The sequence below is a fragment of the Aricia agestis genome, chromosome 21 (assembly GCF_905147365.1).
Source record: "Aricia agestis chromosome 21, ilAriAges1.1, whole genome shotgun sequence".
Taxonomy (NCBI): Eukaryota; Metazoa; Arthropoda; class Insecta; order Lepidoptera; family Lycaenidae; genus Aricia; species Aricia agestis.
The window spans coordinates 2,906,694-2,927,772 of record NC_056426.1 but is presented as its reverse complement, the minus strand read 5'-3'; the positions used below and the strand labels follow the sequence as shown (position 1 = coordinate 2,927,772).

Sequence of the window (21,079 nt, the reverse complement as noted above, 5' to 3'; positions counted from 1 at the left end):
GATACACATAAATAATATAATGCTTTGTTCAAACCTACGAAACCAGGCGACTGCGAAGCAGGAGCGTCAAGTTGCGTCAAGTTGTCAAATGTGTGTTTTGATTCAAAACACAACTACTGGTCGCGTAGGTTTGAACAAAGCATAAAATTATAATTTGATATAAATAATAAAACACGTAAACCTCGCTTCTTTATCTTGAAGGCCATAAAGCATACAAACTCATTTAAAAACGATTTTTTAAAATGAATACTGTAATGTAGGGTAGTTGGAAATAATATTCAAAGTGCAATTAAACTAAGCGTCAATTGAACACCAAATCCTTATAATTGGCGAGAAGATAGTAGTTGGAGACGCGGCAGTTGGTTGAGGTTCTGACAACGGTGGTACGATCCGCTCGCTCAAAGTTCGCCTTCACGATCTCATAGTAGCGCCCATCACTGGAAATAAATAGTAAAGAGTTAGAAAAGGAAAAATTTATGAATAAAATTGAATATATAATATATAGATAGATAGAAAGGGTTAGAAGAGGAAAAATAGATGAATAAGATAAAACTAGCTATTTGACCGAGCTTTGCTCGGTATTCGATAAAAATGACATTTTCTAAAAATGATTCCTAACTAGATCGATTTATCGCCCCTGAAACCCCATATGTACTAAATTTTATGAAAATTTGTTGTATATATAATATATATATATATACAAGAATTGCTCGTTTAAAGATATAAGATATATAGAGATAGGTAGAAACGAGTTAAAAGAAGAAAAATAGATTGAAATTTGTTAGTCTCCTCTGCAACTCGAGTTGAACCTATTTGACTAAATAAAGTCTTGAAATATTCTTATATTAGGAGGAAAGTGAGACGAAGTTCACCGGGTCCTCTGGTAATAGTATTAATTATTAAAAAGTGCAGAATGATGACCAGCGTTTGGAGTCTATTGAAAAATGAGTCCAATGACTTGTGATTCACACTCATATAAGGTTAAACAAACCGCATACGTTTGTTGTGTTTATTTTATCGTTTAGACTGATCATGCTGATGCTGACTGATAAAATGATCATGCGAATTGGGTGTCGATGAACTATAATTGTTATTGGTTGTAAATTCCAATTATTTGGCTATCATGTTAATTCATAGAGTATTTTATAATGTGAATTGGTAAATAAAAGACTATAATATTCTTATTTCTATGACGCCAATCGTAATAAAATTTTACCTCAACACCAAGCATTTCAGCTTCAGGCACTTAACGCGTAAGATGTCGATTGCCTTCTGACTCTTGTCACTGAATCTGAGGTTTTCTGGGTCCCAGCGAAGTTCCAGCCTTTCCAAATTCGGACAGTTGTTCGCTATACCGTCCATCAACTGAAATGAAGAAATTGTATATTCAAAAATTGTCTTTTTAAGGCATGAAGGACCATCTTTATAATATGAACGATATTTTATACATTTTTACTTACATAATATAATAGTAAACAATAGATTGTAAAATTCATTTTGAATGCTACACGTTTACCTGATCAACGTGAATATTGACTCCTAATCGCTCCTGTGTGCCCATTATAAGAATTCTGAAAATACGAAAACAAGTGATTTTTTTATATAAGTTGTATCAACGCAGAATAATTCGGTGCCCAAAACAATATGAAGAATACTCGAAGGAGGCCGTGACTTTGGGTGCACCTCATATTTTTGTAATGACCTTGGACACAAAATACGTCAATATTTTTTTAAAGATGAAGAAAAATTTAAAGAACATTATTTTCAGAAAGTGTAATCCTTTTAAAAACGCATGCTATATTATTTCACTTTTAGAAAATAGACATTATCGAAGAGTGAAATAATAATTTTGCGTGAATCCCGAAGATTTTCAATCAAGACCTTACTACCACAAACTTACTTGGCATTAGTAAGCAGCTGCAATACACTCTGCCATAGTTGATCCGTGATATGAGGCATTCCACCCAGAGCCAACGCCCAGAGCTGACTGCCATGCCTCTGCAGGAAACGAAGAAGAGCTTCGTCTGAGAGATTGTCTGATGCGTCCACGTCTAGAGCTACGAGATTCCTGGAAGACCAAAGGGGAGTTTTGTGTTATACATGGATGTTCTTTGCTGTCCGAACACTCAGAATATTCTTGAATTATATTATTTTTACCATAGACCAACTTTTACTCTGGAAAAAATTGTTGGTTGGTGGTGGTGTTCATAAGGTGTTCATAAGGAGGTGTAAAAAATTATAATTTGCAATGAAATACCCATGGTATATTATGTCACAAGTTCTATATTAAACAACATAAAATGCGCAAGATGAAATGATCGATATTTAACCACGCAGCAGGAAGATTAATTAATCTAATTAATTCATTTCCGTATTGACAAAATATTTTTATAGCAAGCAGGAAATGTTGAGATTTATTAGATGAATTCAAATTGAGTACCTATAGATTGTTCGAAGACAAAGCTTTTTTGAATGGAACATAAAATTTAATCAATCATCTGAACTTCATACGCTATTTAGATTCTTAATATAAAGAAATATCCACGGGGCAATAAGCCCACTTTTGTACAACAATGTAAAATAGTGGCTGTGACATAAAGACAAACAGACAGGGTTCCGTTTTTTTTTGCCATTTGACTACCTATGGAACCTTAAAAAATAAAGAGTCTCACCTAGAAGTCCCCGCCTCCATCCACGCTTTCAACACTGAGTCATTAAACCCGTTGATCTGGCCAGCGCTGAAGAAGCGAAGATTCGGTATCCTCGTCAACATGTCTATCAGACACTCCGTGCTCAGATCAGTGGCGGTCACATCCAGCTCCTGGATGGACGACTTCTCCCATTCCACCTGCATCACGTGCTCCGATTGGAGACCTGGAAATTGTGAAGACTTCAAGCCCATAGAAAAAAAAAATACCTGACAAATGATCCAACGTGTATAACGTTTATAAGGCTTTTATTATAATATTGCAAAAGAACTACTGAGCGGTACGAACTTGAGAGTCCAGTCCAAGTTACGATATTTTTCCACAAACGTTAATGGCCCCTGTGTTCTAGGAAGTGGGCCTTTTAAAATTTATTCGGCTAACGCCACGGTGCGTTTTATTATGAATAAGATTTTTTATGAAGTTTAATGTTATGATAAAAAAGTGTGCAAAATTATGTAAATAAGCATTTCACTGTTCAGTGAAAAGATCGCATTGAATAGGAAATATGTGGTTTAGGACCTAAGAAACTCGCGTTGGTGTCGAAATCAAGATTTTGATCTTTCAGAATAAAGAAGTTACCTACTGTTGATTAGAAAGCTATTTTCAGAATTCAGAATTGAATATTGATTAGGACCATTTTTTGTTTTTCTGTTTTAAAATAATATAATACGTATTCAACAAAGTCTGCGTAAGTATTAAAAAACGTAGAGTGCAAAAAACTGGGTTACGGATTATCGAGCGAAACTATCATTATTGTTATATCGTTATTTACATTATGTAGACTTTCTAAAAAATAAGGTCAATGCTTTTGGTGTCGCTTTATATAAATCATCATTATGTCAATGACGTCTTCCAGCGTAAACGAATATAACAATCGGTGAAGATTTATCCAAGGAAAGATAAAAAAATTGTTCCTATATAAATTCCTTAACAAATGTGTTTTTCCTTAATTTAAACAACACGTTAGTATGACAGAATATTTTTCATAACTTGTTGATCCCGAGAACACATTAATTTTAGAGAATGGATAAATTTTTCATCACATATCACGTACGTCATTCGTAAAAAATTATACACGATCCTGTTTCAAATAATACGCAGCATGTCTGACATAATCTGACTTTTCCAATATGCCAGACAAATTATAGTTAATAGACCCTTTAATAAGTAGTTATACGCTATGTACTAGTAAGAGCAGTAAAGGATTCTTTTAAGGATTTTCGTCAATAAAACATGACTTACTACATCCATGCATCAGCAGGCAAGTCAGACGTCGAGACCTCTGGAACAGCGTCTTCATAGTGGAACCCGTCACCTTGTTGCAGTAGTTCACTGCTAGGCACTCCAGCTGGAACATGAGATATAATATGAAGACCTGGGACCCAAACTATACAAAAACCCTTTGGCTACGTTTTGACTTTTGAGACAATAAGGCACTCCAATTAAAGATCAAACTTAATGCTGGTGTCATTAATAATAGTATCTTGCAACATTTCAAAATATGTACGATATATTATGTCACTAGAGCGAGGCGGTACATATGCAGCACTAATAATGTGATGTGATCCAGTTTTTGCGGCAGGGAGCTCAACAATAACCTGCTCAATCGCAGAGTTATCGTGAGGTTTAGTTAGTTTAATAGGCCTAAGTTCCCGACGAATTGCTATTAGGACGCCCCCGCCATCAGCTTTGGAGGTTGCAGTCCTATCACGATCACATCGGAAAACTACGTAGCGATCATCAATAAAACTACTATCAAGTATGTCAGGTGTAAGCCAAGTTTCAATGAGAATCACTACATCATAGGAATTAGCCAATATGTTCATATACAATGTTTGTAATTTTGTGCATATGCCTCCGCAATTGTGATAATACATAACAATGCTATTTGAAGACATAACGATCATAAATAAATATTATATATATATATATATATATATATATATATATATATATATATATATATATATATATATATATATATATATATATATATATATATATATATATATATATATATATATATATATATATATATATATATATATATATATATATATAAATAAATATTGCCATGAAACTGTATTAAGTTCACCCGAAAATAAACTCTAACAAATTTATCAATCTAAACACTAGTTTAACGTTATAGAAAATTATTTTAAATCTATTATAAAACATTGAAGTGAGCGTACAATTTCCTCTATAATACTGGGAGATTAGAATATTATCTGAGCAAGTATAAATACAAAATCTACTGTCATTATAAAATAACAATTCTAGTGGTATGAAAAATAAGTTCAACAAAAAACAGAAGTTCAAATTGTTAAAGCGAAAATTAATGATGTAACAATTTAATTTCTTATCTACTTCACATACTGGACTACCATCAATAAGTTTATGTAAGTCCCCATCAGACCGAACAGCAAACGCCGAAGAACCGTCACGATCACGAACAAGTATGGTCGAATTCTTAATCCATACATATTTGTATCCGTATTTATTTGCGGTTTCTTTGGTCTTACGAAACAACATTTTGTTCCTCAGGGTCAGGTGTTCATTCATATAGATTTTTACTGGAGAGCCGGCGATTCCAAGCTGATCGGGGAGAATATTCTTTTTGGATTTGAAGGCGCTAAGTAAATCATCACGTGTAATCTTGGACTTCAACTTAACAATGATATTTTTAGGTTTATTGGCGAGCTGGGTGGCGTGGGGCACTCTATGAACCGACAATATATCATTTGGTGAGAACTGAAAATTTAAAACTTTGCCGATAGACTCTACCACAGCTAAGAGATTCTCGTTCCTCTTTTCAGGCAAGTTACAAATTTCCACATTGCATTGACGGGCTTGTTGTTCGAGTAAATCTATTTTGGCCTCATCCAATGCGAATATTGTGCTATTAATATTAATTATTATGCTACCTTACCACCTGAATACAGTTGGAACTTGAATGCAAAAGGGAGACTTTGCTACATTACCTGAATACAGTTGGAACTGAATGCGTCGATATGGGAATCATCAACGAAGTTGATCCCGTACAAGTTGATGACGCGCAAATTTGGCGTGGCGGACTTGAGCTTGTGAACGTTGATCACCTCGTATATCTCCTCCTCCTCTTCCTCAACTTTCTCGTATGTTCCTGAAAATTTTGATGAGCAAATTCAAAATTGTATAATTCACTGCCACAAACGTACACATTGAAGATTTTCACTGAACAAGCTGATAATTTTTTGCCCAGAGCCCACATAAGTATGGGTTCAAGATATTATAGTATTTTTTTAGGATATTACACCAATATTAGCCGAGGGGGTCAGCTAGTTTATGCAAAGGATTTAGATGCTTCTTTGTTATTTCATGTCTTGTTCATAAGAAGCGGCACGTTTTGACTTTAAATATGATTATAAAATATTAGCAATAACTCAGACTGGTGTTTGCTCTTGGCATTAAACAATAAACATATTTACACTGTGTGATTTAGAAGAGAGTAGTTATTGAAGAAGTAAATCATCAAGAAATCTGCATAAAATGATTACAATAAAATCTCACCAATAAGATGTAATATCTCCAATCCGTTGATGAAGTTGTATATTTTCCGCATGAAGCCCTCCATGAAGATGACCTCAGACAAACAGATGCAGAGGTATCGAAGCTTGGTGGGGAAAGCCTGCATCTCAGAGAAGTCGTGAAGCTGCATGGCTGGAAGCAAAATTTATGAGCACTAATTATGAGAAGTAACAACATGTCTGACAACATTTAAAAAACGAAGAGTAAGTAATTTGCTTTCATTATGAAAAAACGGACACGCATTAGATACATCGAGTGTCGTTTTAGGCTTATACAATCTCCTGAACAAGAACACGAAAAATCAAAACCCTTTTTGGCTTGAAGATAAGAAGACGTTTGCATACCTGTACTAAAGTCCAGAAGCATATGCGTCAAGTTCTGGCATTTCGCCGCCAGCTCATGTAGCACGGTATGTGTGATCAACTCAATGGGTAGCTCGATGTAGCGCAGTGATGACCCAAACCTCACCGTGATGAGGGCCAGCAGAGATTCCAGGGAGCCTGGAATGGGAGAAGCAGATATAGAAATTCTGATGGAATTGAGATAATTTGAAATGGGAAAGGACTATAATGTCGGTGTGGTGAAGGAATAACTCATTAATGTGCTTGGGGTATCGTCGTTTGTATTTGGATATTTATTTTCTTTTATTCTTTTTATTACATTTTATTAAGCAGAATTAAATTATTAGGTGTGAACGACGACGACGTGATAATGACATCGCATCGTATTTGGGCTAAAAGCAACGATGTGACTGTACAATGCCTAATCTTTAGCGCTAGTGAAAAGATAAACAGTCGCAAAATAGGCATTAACTAGTAAATGTTGGAGGAAGATGTGAATTTCCCAATGCGGTTTTGAAAGCTTACTTATTGATGTGTATTAAATTGCGATTGTCGTAGTTGATAATATGCTTATATTATCTTGCCTACGTACCGTACTCAAAATATTTGCAATCAATCATGCTGATAATTTGATGTTCTGATTGATTACATTTTTGGCTGACAGTTAAGTGTTGATGGACTTCAATTAGAAGTAAAAGTTAGCCATCAACTAGGTCACGGCGTATTTATGTATTTATAAACTAACCTTAGATTAACTAAACAACTATACCCGTCACGGCTATGGCTACAATCCAAACTTGTAATTGAATTGCTAGCAACAATTGAAACGAAATTGAAAACTGATTACTGAAGTTAAATAAATCAAAACACGTATCAAATTTGAATGATCAACGAACTACGCTCACAAACGGTAGGTGGATACTCGTTTTTCGTAGAATTAAATTGTAATCATGTAAATTGTAAGCTATGGAGGCGTGGTAAACAAAATGCGCTTGAGCATTACTTTCAGTTGAGGTGAGTATCCAAATTTATACATCATACTCATAGACTTACATCCATAGTGTGGTTTAAGGAATGACGTGCCTAGTTAACTTCTGCTCGTTATAGGTTGTCGACTTCTACTAGCTAAAGTTATCCTTACCAACATGCAACCCAGAGATCTCAGGCCGCAGGCTCACGTGCGTCCAAAGTCGCGTGTCGTACGCGACCAGTCGCCAGCGCTTGCATACTGTTGCCATACGACATATCTCTCGGTGGGATAAATACGAGAATATGTTAAGAAGGACCTTGTCTGGAAGCTTCTCGATCGTCTGAAAAGTTTAAATTTGTGGGTTGACAGCTTGAAATTTTTTTAAGGTGGCCGCTTGATGCTTCGATGCTACTCGTATAAAAGATAACCCTAAAGTTAATATAGCATTTGAGTAGGTAAGTACATGAAACTTGGTTTTAAAGTTTGGTCTTACTTAAGTTTTAAGTCTACTAAACCAACCCGAAGTGACTATAATAATTATTATAGATGTTTTAACTAATAGAATTTAAACTTTATGAAGTCCATTATCTTGCCAGTTAATTCACTATTGTGACGTCACAGTGTGTTTCTAAAAACATAAAATCTACTTTACATCTGGTACTATTTTTGATAAAATATGTACTTACCTAATTTAATTACCGAGACATTTTATTATTCCCTTTAATTACCTTTTACCCTCTTTATTTCTCTCTACTCAAGAAAAATCTTCTCCTATTGGTTGTTTATAAAAAAACAAACAAAAATATTATATTTGGTTACCGTATTAGCGAATGGACTTCTGATCTGGCCACCTTCAGTCAAATACACCTGACTGGCTTCTAAAGCCAGTTGACCCCACACATCGGTAGAAATATCCATTTTTAATATTTAAAACACAATAATACACAAAAAATACATGAAATACACCATGAATACACAAATTTACTTCATGCGCGAAAACTCGTAGCGAGCTAAGAATATGGAACGCCTGTGTGTTTAAATTTGGAATCGCCTGGGAGGTGAAGAAATGTCAGGAATTACGGAAACACAAATTATGAACTTTTAACATAAAATTATGACATAATCCACTATTTTGTTCACCTTTTACACGTAATCCTAATGATAATTCATGAAAAATTTAACAAACTTTTTGAGTATCATTTTCGTGCGGTTATTAATAACGCGGTAAAATTGATTCTATTTTTAAAATTACGCGGGTAATTTAAATAAAAGTAGACAAAACCAGAAAGAAATATACAATTTAGACAATTATAAATGTAACTAACAATAAATTATTTCGTTATTTTGGCAAGCATCCAAAATTTTAATTTAACATTATATCCAAGAGATAATTGACGTGAAAGCCACCACTCGAAAGCGACAAGGATAAAAGATAGGTCAATGACCGAATTGCTGAAATTGATCGCTGCGAAGAGAAGTTTCCATTTAGTACTTTTTTATTACCGAAACTATTAATTTACCTTCTAAAGCACGTAACTGCCGACGACGTATTTGTTTGAATCAGGCATTCAAATATTTTTTATAAGAATTATGAAATACAAATGAGTTCCATGAAAAAACTAACCTCTATGTTTTGAAGTTTATGATATTAAACATAGACTAATTACGATTCACGACATGTTTTAACACAAAACATTTAGACACTGACGAAATAACTCTTTTGCCTGCGATGTGTCCTCGGTGGGGCCTTTACTTCCTCCATTTTTGGTGACATAGGGCCTAGACAAGCTGGGCTGTCTCACAATTAATGTTCTTTTACCACAACCTGTATTAAAAGAAATAGATATCGTAACATGAAAACCAAATCCTTAATTCAGCGCTAACGATTCCAACGTAATTTGACCGTACTAAAATTACACAGCTAAGTTGATGGATTATGATTGCTAAAGTTTTACATCAGGCGCTTAAATAGGACTATTATAAATTACAAGGCACGGAATTAAAAATAATATTGTATTAAATATTAATCGAACAGGCTGAAAAACAAAAAAAGAAAGATTAAAAACATTAGGTAGAATAGGTACCTACTAAACTAAATGCGATTCTACTCTAATCAGGATATTATAATACCCTACAAAAATAGGTTCCGTATTTAAGTGTACAATGTATAAAATCGAATGTGTCTGTCTGTATATCTGTTACCTCGTCATACTCTAACCGCTGAACCGATTTTGCCGAAGTTTTGTATGAAGATACTTTGAGTCCTGGGGAAGGACATAGTATACTTTTGATCACGGAAAAATGTACGGTTCCCGCGTGATAAACTGATTTAGGTGTAACGGAGTTGCGGGCGTCATAGTAGATAAGATAAAGTCAATCAAACTCTGTTTGATCTGTATTAACCGGTGTAAGTGCCAATAAATATAGCGTTTAAAAATAACTCTCCGTAAGCGTACCTACGACTCTCGATAATCCATTAAAGCTGAGCTGAACACAATTAGATATTTAAAAAATAGTTACATTAAACAACTTTGTAAGGTATTATATGTTATGATAGGACAGAAACAAAAACAAAAAAAGAGTGTGGCAAAGATTTCCTTCCTGTGTAAAAAAGTTCAGATATTGTAAATCAAAAAAATTAAACAAGCTTAGAAAAACAATACTACACCTTTGTGAAGGTGCACGGTCAGGTCTATGACCGTTTTGGCGACTTTCAGGTTCTGACATACCAATTCTTCATTCTTTTCTCTTCACAATTTTTTAATGAATCGTTTTAAATAATAAATAAATAAATTCAGTGCATTATCTATGCATTGTGTTCCATTTTCAAAATAACTATATCTATTCAACGAATCGAACAGATTCGATAGTTATTGATTGCTTCAATTAATAATTCGTGTACCTAACCTACACTACAAGATCCTGCGGCCGGCCAATCTATTTTCATTATTCAATACCTATATGTAGTTAAAGGGATTTATCTCTAACTATATAAGTCACAGTCAAATTTAAAAATGCAGCCATTTACTCAGGTATTTTAATAAAAATACTATTTACAGGAGGTATGACGTAGGTACATGTAGGTATTCATCATGGCATATAAATCAGTAAATAAAATAATATACCACTTTAGTAAACAGTGTTAGAAATAAAATTAAGCAAGATACTATGCACTACCAGTACTACTGGCAAATTTTGACGACAGATTTTCAAAAAATATCCTTTGATCATTGCATAAATTTTTATATTTGCAAGTTTCACACACAGAATAAGCCGCTATAAGGGAAAAACCGGCCAAGTGCGTGTCGGGCCACGTGCAATATAGGGTTCCGTAGTACCGCTAGTTTTTGATCATTTTTGTATGGTCAATGAATATACATTTATAATGTGTTTTATACTACTAACATTTATATCATCTCAGATTACGTTCAAAGGAATTTGAACGAAAAGTTCCTTTATACTTCGCCGAATATTTATTTTGGTTGATCGACTATTACTCAATAACTTATGAAGTCTTCTTAGCTGTGATAATTTTCCTTTTAAATTCAGCATATTTGCTACTCCCGTGAATTTTTTCACATTTCCAGAAGCAAACGTTTAGCTGGTGGAAGGCGGGACACTGGACTAACGATTTATTCCGCTTTGAAACTTGACATTTCACAAATGGATCCATAAATTGGAAATTGATCTACGAATACTCAAAATATTTAAAAAAAAAAACCTATCCAACGACACCCCACACAGTGGGGTGGACGCGAAAAAGAAAGATATCATCCCCGCTTAATGTGTAAGGGAGGTACCATAAAAAAAGATTTTTTTTTAACATTTTGATTTTTGTCGGCATCATTAATATCTGCATTCATGCCGAATTACAGCTTTGTAGGTTCTATAGTCTCTGAGTAAAATCGCGGACAGACAGACGGACGGACATACCGAAACTATAATGGTTCCTTGTTGTCTATGGAACCCTAAAAAGGATCAAAAATGTTTTATTCCAATTACCCCGGCATTGCTAGAGTCAATTTAATTTCTCACTTTTTACTGTGCTTTGTAACATCAGATTCTGGTAGACCTATAACTACTTAATTGAACATTATTTATTACCTTTATCAATTTAAAATATTACATAATAACCTTTCATTTATCACTTTCACTGTGGATTGAAGTAAAAAAATGTTTTAGTTACTGTGCTGTTTATTTGAAAATCAAAATTTTCACTGAATAAATTCTTTTAAGTATTGAAGATTTTATTTTTATTTATCACTGTGTATTCATGAATCACGATGAAAAAAAAAACATATTAAAAAGTATTTCCACCATCCAGCGCAGTCGCGTAAAAATTTTAAATAGGAACGTTCTGCATGAATGAAATCATTGCACCTGCTTTATCGAAATACACAAAAATGACGTACCACGCGTTCCTTTCTCCGAAAACTGGCGTTATCATCATCACGACTTATGAACTGCGTCGCCGTGTCCACATTCAGAATGCCCCACGAATCCATCACTTGACAGTTGGCTCAACGCGAAATTTTTAACACATTTGGAATATTATAAAACGTCAGAACACAATGTAACTTCCTATATTAGATTGGCAGTCCAAAATAAGTTCGGCATTCGCTCAGACTGGGCTGAGCGCGTCTGCCAAGAGTGTAGAGTTGCATCAACAGACATGAGACAACATATTATGTACCGCTTGTATGACATAGTAAAAGTATTGTCACTATATCGTACGTGTATTTACAACATAATATTGTATAGGGCTTTAATCATATGAATTTCGGTATATTTGTTTTCTCGCACGTTTTCTTTGCGAATTGGGAGCACAAAATAACTCTCGGAGTATAGCTATATCTCTATACACAGAGAATGATTTTGTACGAGAAAAATAAAAATAACCAAATCTTACTGATTACTAACAGAGAAGTTGATTCCTAGGCAGATGGAGGACCTAAGTAATTTGGTCGCGCTATGTCAAACAAGTGATGTCAGCAAGGAATGCAATATGTCGACGAGTACATCTACTTGGGCCACATAGTTTCTTTTGAAAATAGACAAGATAAGGAAATCTATCGCAGAATCGAGAACGCCTGGAAGAGCCACTGGTACATGAAGATGCTGATGAAGGGGGATTTACTAATCTCCCTAAAGTGAAACTCAAAAAAAAACTCAAAAACTCAAACTTTTTTATTCAGAATAAATTTTTGAAAATATTCTCTGAACGTCTACATGATGCCTACCACCGGTTCGGGAACTAGCCCGGCGAGAAGAACCGGCGTAAGAAACTCGCACGGCGCCCACTTTTTTACCAAAAATAAGGTTTACAATGTTGTAACCTAAAATTAATGGAGCGCAGTACGTTAGAAGTAAAGCTTCTCGATAAAAATAAGAAACACCATCTGCGCTCCCAAACGGGCATCAAGGACGTAGGTGTCAAGGCAGCCAAGCTGAAGTGGGAGTGGGCGGGTCACGTTACCCGCATGCATCCCGACCGCTGATCAAGAGTCTCAACAAAGTGGGCACCCGAAAATGGAGCCATGGCCGGCCTAGAAAAAAGGTGGCGTGACGAGCTGGAGGCATACCAGCCAGGCAGGCTTTCGGCGGCGCAGGAGCGAGAACAGTGGAAGATCCTGGGGAGGCCTTTGCCCCGCAGTGGGACACTCTCATAAAAAAAATTCAAACCTATTCGAGAAGTTTGTGACTTCAAGGATTGGAAAGGGACATACATCGAATATTATACAGCAGGGCCCCCGTAAGGTCTACTGGCGTCTGTGTGCAAAAAAAGGATTTTGTCGTCTCTTTAGGCAAATTTTTGGGTCCTTGGTTTTGGCGCCCCTAAAGATGGACGATTTGGCGCCCTTAGAGGATGGCGCCCGTGTGCATTGCACACATTGCACATATGGTAGCGGGGTTAGTGTTATACAATATACTAAGATAGCCCCCCAAAGTCCAAAGTCCAAATCGAGCGTAAGGATTTAAGTTACGTAAGTTGGGTTCTAAACTTTCCGTCGTTATAATTGCTGGAAGGAATATACGGCCCAAATAGAGAAACGAGTATCGTTTATTTTTTTAAGAACGTTGTCTATTCTCTACAACGTAATCAAACTAATAATGTATAATATGAATCAAAGAAAAAACCGGCCAAGTGCGTGTCGGACCACGCGCAATATAGGGTTCCGTAGTACCGCTAGTTTTTGATAATTTTTGTGTGGTCAATGAATGTACTATACGTGGGAGAGCTATGCTTCGGCACGAATGGGAGAAATACCTCATTCTCACAGAAAACCGGCGTGAGACAGCGCTTGCGCTGTGTTTCGCCGAGTGAGTGAGTTTACCGGAGGCCCAATCCCCCTATTCCCTTCCCTACCCTCCTCTATTACCCTATTCCCTCTTAAAAGGTCGGCAACGCACCTGCAGCTCTTCTGATGCTGCGAGTGTCCATGGGTGACGGAAGTTGCTTTCCATCAGGTGACCCGTTTGCTCGTTTGCCCCCTTATTTCATTAAAAAAAAATGTGTTCCCTCCAAAACTCCATCGACAGTTTCAGTAAAGCGTCTACCACTTTACTGAATCGACCGACTTGACTCCTTGACTGTATTGACTTTTTACTTCGACTTTGACTAGACTTTTGACCTGACGATATAAAGAAACGATGCTGAAAATTGTATGCAACAATACTGTTTTCCCGCCATTTAAATAATACTTGACACTGGCCATGTTATATAGCCGAAGTGCCATAATAAGAAAAAAAATAGAAGAAGAACTATCAATGTCAAACCAGAATGACGTATTGTTCATTCATGGTTCCATAGCATGGTTCATTCTATGGTCGTTCGTTCACATTGACATAAGAAACTAAATTCGTTCAAATTATGATTTTTTACATTTTCCCTGCTATGAGGGAAAAACACTCGAGGTCGAGGATTATATCTAGTACTATTAGAAAAAGAAATTAGTATACAGACAGTGGACCTAAGTGTTTTTGGATTATAATAATAGCAGTCACCAGGGGAAGAACACAATAACTAAAAAAAAATGCCGGAAAATGTGTTGAAGTAAAATAACTGCGCATAAATGTATAGCCATAAGCCAGGTAATGAAGTAGATATGTTACAAGATTTGTTCAAATTATAAGGGAAAAAATGAGTAAATGTCCGTATTATACAAAATATTACTTATCGTATTCTTCCACTCACGTCTTCAATTACTAACCATTTACTAACATGCAATTGATGTAGTTATTGTAGCTCAACCAACTTGCATAGTTGACATAGTTCCACTTTCTGCTGAATCTTAAAAAAGTTCAGAATCGGTTAAATTTTAATTCATTTCACAGGCAACATTTTAGTCACTTACATTACCGTATTCGTTATTAGTCAAATTCATATTATATTTTATATTGAGAACATTATAATATAATTTTTAAAAGTGCAGACCTATACTTATATTTAAGATTAATTTTTCCGCACAATATAATAAGATTTTAAATAGATTCTGTAGTTTAACCGAAAGTTTAGTAATAGCTCTACTATAATATTATTGTCATTCACCAATTCACCATTTAAATTTTTCTGTCTTCACTCTTTATTCACTCGCTAGCATTCATTCATTCCATCATTGAATTTGAATTTTGACTTCTAGCAATCAGTGTGATTTTGACGTTTCCCAGTGTTGCCATATATACAGATTTCTCCGTATTTATACAGATTTTTGGTGAGTAATACAGATAAGTACTGGATACAGATATTTATACAGAATTACAGAATTTTGTAAATATGATTAATTTTGTAAAAATTCAACAACGAAACAGGCTAAATCGGGCACCATTGAAGGTCTTTTGCATACAAAGTAACTGATTGGTGCGAAACAATGCTATAATTTAGAGGTTGATGAGCAGTTGCTGTCGAAATTTAATAAAAAAATTTAACAAATGAAAATAATATATCTCTATCTTATTGCTATGTTTTTTTTTATTATGTTAAGGGCCTGTTTCACCACTTCCTGATAAGTGCCGGATACTTAACTTTCTCGACATGTAAGTACTAAGTATGAAGAATCTGTCAAAAAAGTTGTGGATATCCTATCGTACGTTAATCAGGAAGTGGTGAAACAGCCCCTTAGTGTGTTTAATTTTTTTTCTATTAGATTTTACATTTTAAAAAGTTACCAATTTATGTACGAGTATATTTTTATTTATTATACGATTATCACCTCATCACGTCAATACATATCCCTTTTTTTATAAAAAAGCGTGGATAATGATTAATATGTATTTTTTTGTTGACTTTAATACAGATTTTATACAGATTTTAGCAGTTCCCCCTACAGATCGAAACCATCTGGCAACACTGACGTTTCCAACCAAATGCTGGCTCTTTTTGGCGGGAAGAGGAAGGCGCCTTTTTTGAATAACAATTTGCAAAAAATTATATTTATAGTTTTTATACATTAAAAGTAAGTTAAAAGTAGATAATATGCAGGACGAGAGCGACGGAGATGATCCTAACTATAAATCTTCGTCATCGAAGAAAAGGAAAATAATTGAAAACTCAGGCGATAAGTACAAACCCTTTCTTAAACCTTCATATTCAAGAAAATATCCTGACAATAATTACAACGGAGATTTTATTGTATTTGTCGAACATTGTAATAAGGATACAAAAATAGGAAACATGAACCCCCTTAGCCTTTCGAAAATTTTCAAAAACGCAAAAGGAGTTTATGAAAGAGCTAGAATAAGCGCCCGCAAAATAAAAATAACTTTCAAACAAGCGGCATTAGCTAATGATTTCCTCAATGCATCATTTATTCAAGAAAACAATCTAAGAGCATATATCCCAGCAGCCTCTGTGGAAAGGGTTGGGGTAGTTAGGTACATTCCTAAGGAAATTAGTAATAGGGATTTGTTTGAAAAAATAAGTAGCGATATTGACATAATTGGTATACGTAGATTTATGAAAAAAGAAAATAATACATTTGTTCCGTTAAATACTATTACTGTTACTTTTTCTGGCACTGTATTACCACAATGCATTTTCTTAGATGGATGGAGATATAAGGTTCATAATTATATACCTCCAGTTTTACAATGTTTTAAATGCTTACTTTTCAATCACTCTGCAAAATATTGTTTTAATGAACAAGCATGTTCTAAATGTGCAGAGAATCATTCTTATAAAGAATGCACATCAGAAGTTTTAAAATGTAAAAACTGTGGAGGTAATCACCTAGCTATTTCTAAGGAGTGCCCAATTAAGGCTTCTAAAATTAAGAAAAACATATCTTTGAGAGTTAATAATTCTACTTATGCAGACATAACAAATAATTTAACATCTTTCCCACCTCTTACAAAAGCTAATCCTCAAAATGTTAAAATTGTTCCAGAAAAGATATCAGCCCAGGACATTATTAATAATCAAAAAATTTTAGAAGCCATAATAAGCACTATTGTAAGTATAGGAAATTCTAATGAGATTAAGACTACAACACATATTAAAGAAACATTCATTAAAAACTTTAATAAGTAATGGATAGTATTAATATTGTACAGCATAACATCCAGAGTTTAAATAATAAAAAACCTTTACTTCAATCACTCTTAATAGATAAAGAAATAGATATAGCTTTATTAAATGAAACATGGCTTAAAACTTCAAGTCCTCGGGTTCATTTCCCTGGGTATAATTTCATTTATAAAAATGCTACAAATGAACACGGAGGAGTGGCAATAATTATTAGGAATTCTATAAAGTATGTGCAGCATCCGACTCCAAATTATCAAGATATACAGACTATTGCCATAACCATAGAAACAGGTATAGGTTCCATTACAATCCTTTGCATTTACAGTCCACCTAGAAACAAAATTAATAAAACAAAATTAAAAAGAATAATTAATAATCTTCCTAAACCTATTATCATATCGGGTGATTGTAACGCCCATCACATAGCTTTTGGTTGTACAATAAATAATACAAGAGGACGAGACTTGTATGAAGTTATAGATGAATATAATTTATGTATTTTAAATACAGGTTGTGCTACTACAGTAGGCAGACCAAACAATAACACTTCTGCAATTGATGTTACACTAGTGAGTCCAGAGTTGGCTCCCTATTGTGAATGGCATGTCGGTGACGATCCGTTGGGAAGTTATCACTTTCCAACTTTTACAAAACTTAATACTTCTCCTATGCAATATGACATAAATAAAAATGTAAATAAGTATTTATTCAAAAAAGCTAACTGGGATAAGTTCTTTAATATGTCAAAAGATCTATTTCAAGATTTTGAATATAATTTACAAAATCCTTTAGAAAGTTATAATCATTTCTGTGATCTACTAAACACTTTAAGAGATGAATGTGTTCCAAAAATTATAATAACTAATTCATCTAAAAAATTTAAAAAAAAGGTACCTGCTCCGTGGTGGAATGATATTTGTGATAGGGCTGTAAAGGATTGTAGAGAAGCTTTGGAAAAATATAGAAGTAATTTAAGTATGGAAAATTATATAAATTATAAGAGATTAGATGCACTCAAAAAAAGGATTATAAAAGAGGAAAAGAGAAAAAGTTGGCAAAATTTATGCTCTACATTTAATAGATACACCCCAGTCACGAATATTTGGAATTTTATCAAAAAATATAAGCGTGTAGGTTCTAGCATACATAGTAAATGTGATAGTTTTGTACCAGAATTTTTAGACAAATTTACAAATGATGAAGAATGTGAAAGTTCATTAGAAGATATATTTAAAAGTAATAATGATAGTGAATATTTCAACTTCTTTATGAAAGATTTTAGCTGGGATGAATTTTATAGTTCCTTAATGTCAAGAAGAGATTCTACTCCTGGACTGGATAATTTTCCATATTTAATGATTAAAAACTTACACAAAAATGCACAAGCAGTTCTTCTTAATATCTACAATCACCTATGGTCCAAACAAGTTATTCCCGACGAGTGGAAAACTCAGTGTGTTTTGCCCATTCTGAAAAAGGATAAGCCAATCCATGATCATAATTCTTACCGTCCAATATCACTCACTTCATGCATTGGAAAAGTTTTTGAAAATATGATAAAAGTTAGGTTAGACTATTTTACAGAAACTAATTCAATATTACCAGATTTTCAGTTAGGTTTCCGTAAAGGAAAAAGTACAGTTGATGGCTTTGTTTCATTTATAAATGATATTAAGAATTCTATAATGGCTCATTCAAATGCAATTTGTGTATTTTTAGATGTGCAAGGTGCATATGATAATGTTAATTTGTCTGTACTTATTAAGGTTTTAAGTGAATTGGGGATTCCTGGTAGGTTTTTAAATTGGATATATAGATTCTTAAATCACCGTCTTGTCTATGTGAAATTTAATGATATACTACATGGTCCAAAATTTGCACATAAAGGCTTAATGCAAGGAGCGATATTGTCTCCAATCCTGTATAATTTATATACATCACAAATTTGTAAATATGTAAAAGTATTAGGTGTTAATGTTCTACAATATGCTGATGATATAGTTATCTATTGTATTAATCGTCTACTACGCTCGGCCAATTGTAATATTAATTTAGCTCTTAAGCAACTGTTAAATTATTATAATAACAAACTAAAACTAAATATTAATTCTTCAAAAAGCTCAGTTATGACTTTTGGTAAAAGTCAATGTAATGTTCAAGTTAAATGTAATAATGAAATCATCTCACTAGTAAATGAACATAAATTTCTAGGTATAGTTTTAGATAACAAACTTAAATTTAATGTACATATAGATTATATATGTAATAAAGCTTACAAGCGACTCAATATATTGAGATGTTTAGCAGGAGTTTTTTGGGGTGCTGATCCAAAAATTCTCTCAATGTTGTATAAAAGTTTAGTTAGGAGCCACTTTGACTATAGTTGCTTAGCATATTATATTAATGCTAGCGCTAGTCTTCTAAAAAAGTTAGATATCATTCAAAATCAAGCACTGCGCATTATAACTGGTGCGATGAAATCCACCCCTATAAACTCAATGGAAGTTGAAACTTATATTCCTCCTTTATTCTTGAGACGACTCATGTTAGCTAAGAAATACTTTGTTAAGATGATTGCAATTAAGTCCTCACTTCCTGTAAGAAAACTTAAAGTATCTGAGGAAATAACTAGTTTATTAGATTCTTCTGTAATAACATCACAAATTATTTCTACAAGGATTTTGCCACAGATGCCGACTTTGTTACAGTTGGTTTTAAATATGACAAATGACATTTATTCTAGTGATCTATGGCCAATTTATGACAACTTTGAAGGTTCTCTAGAGAAAAAATATTTGGTAACAACTGGAGACATCTATGGTAAGACCGACTTTCTCAGTTTTATAGAAAAGAAAACAGACTTTTACAAAATCTATACAGATGGGTCGAAAACTATAGATGAGGTTAAATCGGCTTATTATGATGAATTTTTGGATGTTACCAAATGTTTTATAATCAGTAATATGTGTTCTATCTACACAGCCGAATGTTATGCTGTTTATATGGCATTACAATATATAAAAACTTTGTCATATGTAAATAATTTTCTTATAATATCAGATAGTAAAAGTGTGTTAGTAGCTCTAGATAATAGTAATTTAAGTTTCAAAAGTAATTATTTAATTTTTAAGATCAAAAACATTCTACATGAATTAGTCAGTAATAACATTAATATTGAATTTCTATGGGTTCCCTCCCACAGAGGAATTGCTGGAAATGAGAGGGCGGATACAGCCTCTAGAGGACCACCAGATGAGGATCATAAGGACATCATAAAAGTGCCATTTACAGACCTCTTTTTGACTGTCAAAGATGAAATGTTTGAGCTATGGAAAAGAATCTGGAATATAGTAAAGGTTAATAAGGGTAAATGGTACAGTGACACAAAGAAAGATTTTTCAATCCCATGGTATTACACTGTACAGTTTGAATCAAGAAAATTCACATCAGTAATAACAAGGATGAGATTTGGACATTGCTTGGTCCCCTCCCACCTCCATAAATTAAGAATTTTAGATGATGCAAAATGCCCCAAATGCTTAGAAAATGATGCTGACCTCAAACATATAATCTTTGATTGCAAAGCACTAGGTCTGGACAGAATTTTACTCTGCTCTGAAATAGATAAAATTTGTAAAGATGAAGATATAAGTGTACCCCGCCGCCCAGAAGATTTACTGTCTAATTACAATTTCTTCAAATGTTTATACCGTTATATATGCTCAACGATGGAAAAAGTTTAAAAATAATTGTAAATAGGTACCGTAGTGTTTTGTTTTTTTTTTTTGTAAATAGTGCTTAGTGTGAACATTGGTGAGAGCCTGTGGTGAGAACCAACAGAGAAGAAAGACATTCCTTATTTTTAATTTTAATCTGTTGTATTTTGTATTATTATTGTATTTTTTTTGGAGCAAAGGACTCGTTTCCAGCTCCCAATAAATTAAAAAAAAAAAGAAAAAAAACAACCAAA

General features: G+C 33.9%; 2 protein-coding genes across 3 annotated transcripts; one reads left to right on the top strand and one right to left on the bottom strand.

Moving 5' to 3' along the window:
* Nucleotides 1-245: 245 nt before the first annotated feature.
* On the bottom strand, nt 246-12,239 carry LOC121737674 (F-box/LRR-repeat protein 2). Of its 2 annotated transcripts, none has more exons than XM_042129341.1 (11): nt 11,999-12,239; nt 7,758-7,926; nt 6,620-6,775; nt 6,258-6,407; nt 5,690-5,850; nt 3,951-4,056; nt 2,673-2,874; nt 1,901-2,068; nt 1,517-1,571; nt 1,217-1,365; nt 246-437 (listed from the first exon to the last, which is right to left on the bottom strand). In XM_042129341.1, exons 1-11 carry the CDS (start codon nt 12,089-12,091, stop codon nt 302-304), a joined length of 1,545 nt encoding a protein of 514 aa, XP_041985275.1. In that variant the 5' UTR covers nt 12,092-12,239; the 3' UTR covers nt 246-301. The 2 variants fall into 2 exon arrangements, with proteins under 2 accessions (XP_041985275.1, XP_041985274.1); XM_042129340.1 differs by lacking the exon at nt 11,999-12,239 and adding an exon at nt 8,406-8,622.
* A 3,755-nt stretch (nt 12,240-15,994) lies between these two features.
* On the top strand, nt 15,995-17,762 carry LOC121737753. The gene has a single exon (XM_042129440.1). The coding sequence runs from the start codon at nt 16,060-16,062 to the stop codon at nt 17,110-17,112; it is 1,053 nt and encodes a 350-aa protein (XP_041985374.1). The 5' UTR covers nt 15,995-16,059; the 3' UTR covers nt 17,113-17,762.
* The last annotated feature ends 3,317 nt before the right edge of the window (nt 17,763-21,079 follow it).